The sequence below is a fragment of the Poecilia formosa genome, unplaced genomic scaffold (assembly GCF_000485575.1).
Source record: "Poecilia formosa unplaced genomic scaffold, Poecilia_formosa-5.1.2 Scaffold2689, whole genome shotgun sequence".
NCBI lineage: Eukaryota > Metazoa > Chordata > Actinopteri > Cyprinodontiformes > Poeciliidae > Poecilia > Poecilia formosa.
Genome location: NW_006802628.1, coordinates 1 through 4,184, shown reverse-complemented (window position 1 = coordinate 4,184; position 4,184 = coordinate 1). Strand labels below are relative to the sequence as shown.

General features: G+C 40.9%; 1 protein-coding gene across 1 annotated transcript; it reads right to left on the bottom strand.

Moving 5' to 3' along the window:
* Positions 1 to 648: 648 nt before the first annotated feature.
* On the bottom strand, positions 649 to 3,642 carry LOC103133347 (FH1/FH2 domain-containing protein 3-like). Its single transcript, XM_007545116.2, has 2 exons — positions 3,458 to 3,642; positions 649 to 1,628 (listed from the first exon to the last, which is right to left on the bottom strand). Exons 1-2 carry the CDS (start codon positions 3,612 to 3,614, stop codon positions 1,552 to 1,554), a joined length of 234 nt encoding a protein of 77 aa, XP_007545178.1. The 5' UTR covers positions 3,615 to 3,642; the 3' UTR covers positions 649 to 1,551.
* Positions 3,643 to 4,184: the final 542 nt, after the last annotated feature.

Below are 4,184 nucleotides of genomic sequence, written 5' to 3'. Positions count from 1 at the left end.
TCCAAAACCTCTTTAGATTTATGCTCCTCTTTCTCAAAAGACAGCAGTTTTTGCTTGTATCCCTGTAGTTTCTTCTCCTCCAGGGTGATCATGAGACGCCAGCATGGAGGGGATCCGGACCCCCACAGCAGATACATGGACTGCGCCATAGTTAGACAGGAACCTCACCGCTCTGTCTGGGAAACGTGGTGAAGAGCGACCGAGCAACTCCCACTCTCTAATTTATCTGAAAGTTGGGCGCTCAAAGGCCCACCCATTAGTTAAAGTCTAACTCAGGTGAAAGACGAGAACGAGAAAAAGAAGGTGAACATTCATTTGCTTTTTATTGCAGAATGTGTTTAACACGGCATTTCAAGTGAAAGTGTCTGTCGGCGCTCCTCCGTGTCCGAACCAGGCCGCGCTCCGTGTCCTCTGTTCAAGTCCAGACTGAGTACAACGCAAGCACAGAAATCAAAACGGAAAGTTCCAACACTTCCTCACTCCAACAACAACAAAAAAAGATTTCTGGGACGGACGCATTTTGTCATGGGTTTTCTTTACAATTACAATCCACAGAAACTCCACCTTTCTCACAGACTATAATACAAGTTTCTACAAAAAAACAAAACAAAAAAAAAACGACAAAAGAAAAAACAAAATACGACAAAAGAAAAAAACTAAATACGACACCACCTCACTAAGCGCGCACACTGTCGAACTACAGGATGTTTTACCTGATGAGGGCATTTTACACATTTAATGCAGAGTGCTCTGCGTGTCCGCTACAAGTTTCATCATCGTAGCGTTTTTACATTTTACAAAAAAAAAAGAAGTTCCTCTGAGATTAAAACCCTCCTCCGTTTCAGTCGCTCGTTTCAGCATAAGAGAGGATACATATCAGTTAAGGTGCAAGACGTCAGAGCTTTGCGAAATAAATACTGTAAATGTGACACCTCTGAGCCACCGTAGCTTGGATGGTGATTGCGAAGGTACAGCATTGTCCCTTTTTAAAAAGAAAGGCACTCATCAGCCTGAAAACCTTTCATATTCCTATTTCATATGTACAATACTTTCTTCATTTTTTTTTTTTTAGGGAGATCACCTGGATTCTGGTTTAAAAAAAAACTAATTAAAATTCCTATCAACTGCTTTACAGCAAAAAAAAAAAAAAAAAAAAAAAAAAAATTCACAGCTTCAATGAATCAGAAAAGATCCCTTTGGATTTCTTTAAAAGAACTTTGGAAAGATCCAAGACGTTGAATTCTTTATAGTACCTGCGTGTGACTGAAAGAGATTTTTAAGCTATAGTCTTCAAGAGAACACGTCTTTCTTCACCTCCGTTTTCTGCTTCTGTGCTTAAAATACAAAACGAGAACAAAACACACCATCCCGGTTGGCAGCGTCTTCACTCAGAAACATTAGCAGCAGCTGGTGCAAAACCTGAAGAGGCTTGTGGCTGGTGGGCTGAAACTCTAAAGGCTGACATGGGCGTCTCACGCTGGAGCGTTTCCACAGCAGTGGGGACAGGTTGGGGCTGGGGTCAGGGGTTAAGGTGAGGGGAGGTCAGCATGTTTATGTGTCCGGAGAATCGGTCAACCCCAAAGCGAGAGCTTCTTCTGGTGTAAGGCCGTTTTTAAGAGTCCGCCTCACTGCAAAAAGAAAAAAAAAATATCACAACACCATATATAGAATTCCCATACGATGACGTTTATGAAGGAATGCGTTGAAGAATCATATCGCGACCAGAATCAAACGACTTTCAACTTACTTTGGTTGGAAACTCAAAACTCAATTTTTTTTCTAAATCTTTAAATCACGTTATGTTAAGCGCTAACAGGTCATGCTAGTAGCAGCATGGCCTGCTAGCTGCTAGGAGGTTGTTCTAACAGCTAACACCTGTTGGTTGTTAGCTTGCTAGATGTTAGCTAGTAGCAAACATCTAGCTAGCTAGCAACTGATGTTACAATTGTGGATCCTGTTGCAATGTTCACAATTTTTACTTGTTACTCTTCGTTCAGTAACAAGACGCTGTAACTGAACTAAGAGGACTCACTCAATAACCTTTTCTGGCTTGTTCTCATTAGCACTTCAGTCAACATCCTTCCTCATGATTGTGTAGGCAGCAACACAACATTTCTGTTTTAAAAAGATACTTTCTGTTGGTCTGGTGTTACACAGTGGATCCCCATTTGCAGGGGTTTGGGACCAGAGCCACTTTCAGATAGCAATAATACACAAATACTTGAAACCTCTTCCAAAGTGCTTACAGCTGCCTATTTTAATACTTCAACCACCAAATATAACTTAATATGTATTAATGCACACCGGAAGACATTCAACAGAAGTCTGAAAAACTCTAAATGCTATTTTGCAATTAGATGGAAATGAAGAGCTTTTCTGGTTTCGACCTGAACAATCATAGTGAGCTGCAGTCGGTTCTATTTCAGGATGGGATTTGAGTTCATAGTCAGCCCTCGTTTTTTGCTTTGTCATTGCACCAGCAATCAGCTACTGGAGGAGAAGTCAAAACTGCAGCCTTTGAACTTACCCCCCCCTTTCATTAAAGCTTACAATATTTACTATCAGTAAGGTATTTGAAATGAAGTCGGATAAAAGCCATAAATGGTTATGACAAGCAAATAAGAACGGTGTAGATCATCCCTTAGATTTGGTTGTACGCTTAATATTGTACCTCATTATGTATTTCCTTAGATTTTAGTAAATCTTAGGAATTATTTAGGCGCTGTCCTGTTATATATTTCTGTTCTTGTAGGGTTTAAGCTTGTTTTCTCTCTGCTTATTTCCTTCTAGATCTCCATTAGTCATTTTCTCTAAGCTACCATTATTTTACCCGTGCCATGTCTGCCCCCTTGTGTCAAGATTCACTGATCTCCTTTCTCTCTCTGCTAATTCCTCCCAGCTGTATCCCATTTCCTTGATTACTACATCTGTCAGTAGTTCTCCTTCATGTTGCCTGTTCATCTCCAACTGTTTGTCTTTCACTTTCCTGCGTGCATTTTGCTCTGATCCCTGCGCCTCACATGACAATCACAGGGTTTTTTTTCCCCTCTCACAAACATTAAATTGGACACAGCTTTTTAGATTGTATCACATGACGTTCCGCAATACTTGAAAGAATGCTGAAAAAACAAAAAAGAAGTGTTGTAATTTTTTTTTAGGTGAGTTTTAATTGTAATACAGATCTCTTTGAAAATTTAACTTTTTCTTTGAAATTCTACTTTTAACTTATTTCTGAATGTACAATATAGAAATTTTACATTGTATTATAAAGTAAACTATTAATAATATATTAATTATTGCTTGTATAGAAAAATCGACTAAAATTGGTACTGGGACGTCCACGTTTTACAAGATTGACTACAAAACGTCTGATTGGTGCATCTCTGCTTTTACAGTCTGATTTATACCCAAAGGTTTTTAGCCAGACAGGAAGTGAGCGGAGCTCTTTGGGTCGTACGTGATTTGCGGTTGGCTCTGGACCTCCTCCTCTCTCTGGGCTGCGTTCTGGTTCCCGGGCCCTGCGTGGCCGAGCGCACTATGCGCTCCATGATCTCATCTGCAGCGTCGTCTCCACAGGCTTGCGTGTCCTCCACGGCTGCTGTCCACGGCTGCATGGTGCGACCTGCACCAACAGATGGCAAAAGTTTAACTGCGTGCACAGAAAAGTGCAGGGACAGGGCACAGTTAGCCACTAGGTGGTGCTAAGACACGTAGCCTTTTTTTCCTCTGAACAAAGAGTACCCTTCTGAAATCTTTTTTTAAATAGTGTAGTGTGTGGCTTGTGTGAAATCTCAAACTGTTTCCCCAAAACGTTTGTGCACGCCACTGAAAAACCATCTAATCTTGTGGACATGCTGGATGTTATTGTTTGCATTCTGAAAATTCAAGCATTCGCACAAAGTAAGCAAAAATAACGCAAAAAAACCGGTGAAGAATAACTCAGAACCACTCGTATTCTTCTTTTGCCTCACTCTCTGCGTCGACGCGACGCTACATTCAGACCCGTTGCCATAGCAACCGACAACCTCTCCACAATCCGATGGGGCGGAGATTACGTCCAAAGTGTATCAGAATTCAACAACCAAAAACACGCAAACATTTCCCACACAGAGAGCAGAACATTCAAGGCTATTTCGTCAGGCTTGATGTTTATTTTGCGATTATTGAAAAGTGATTGCCTGAAC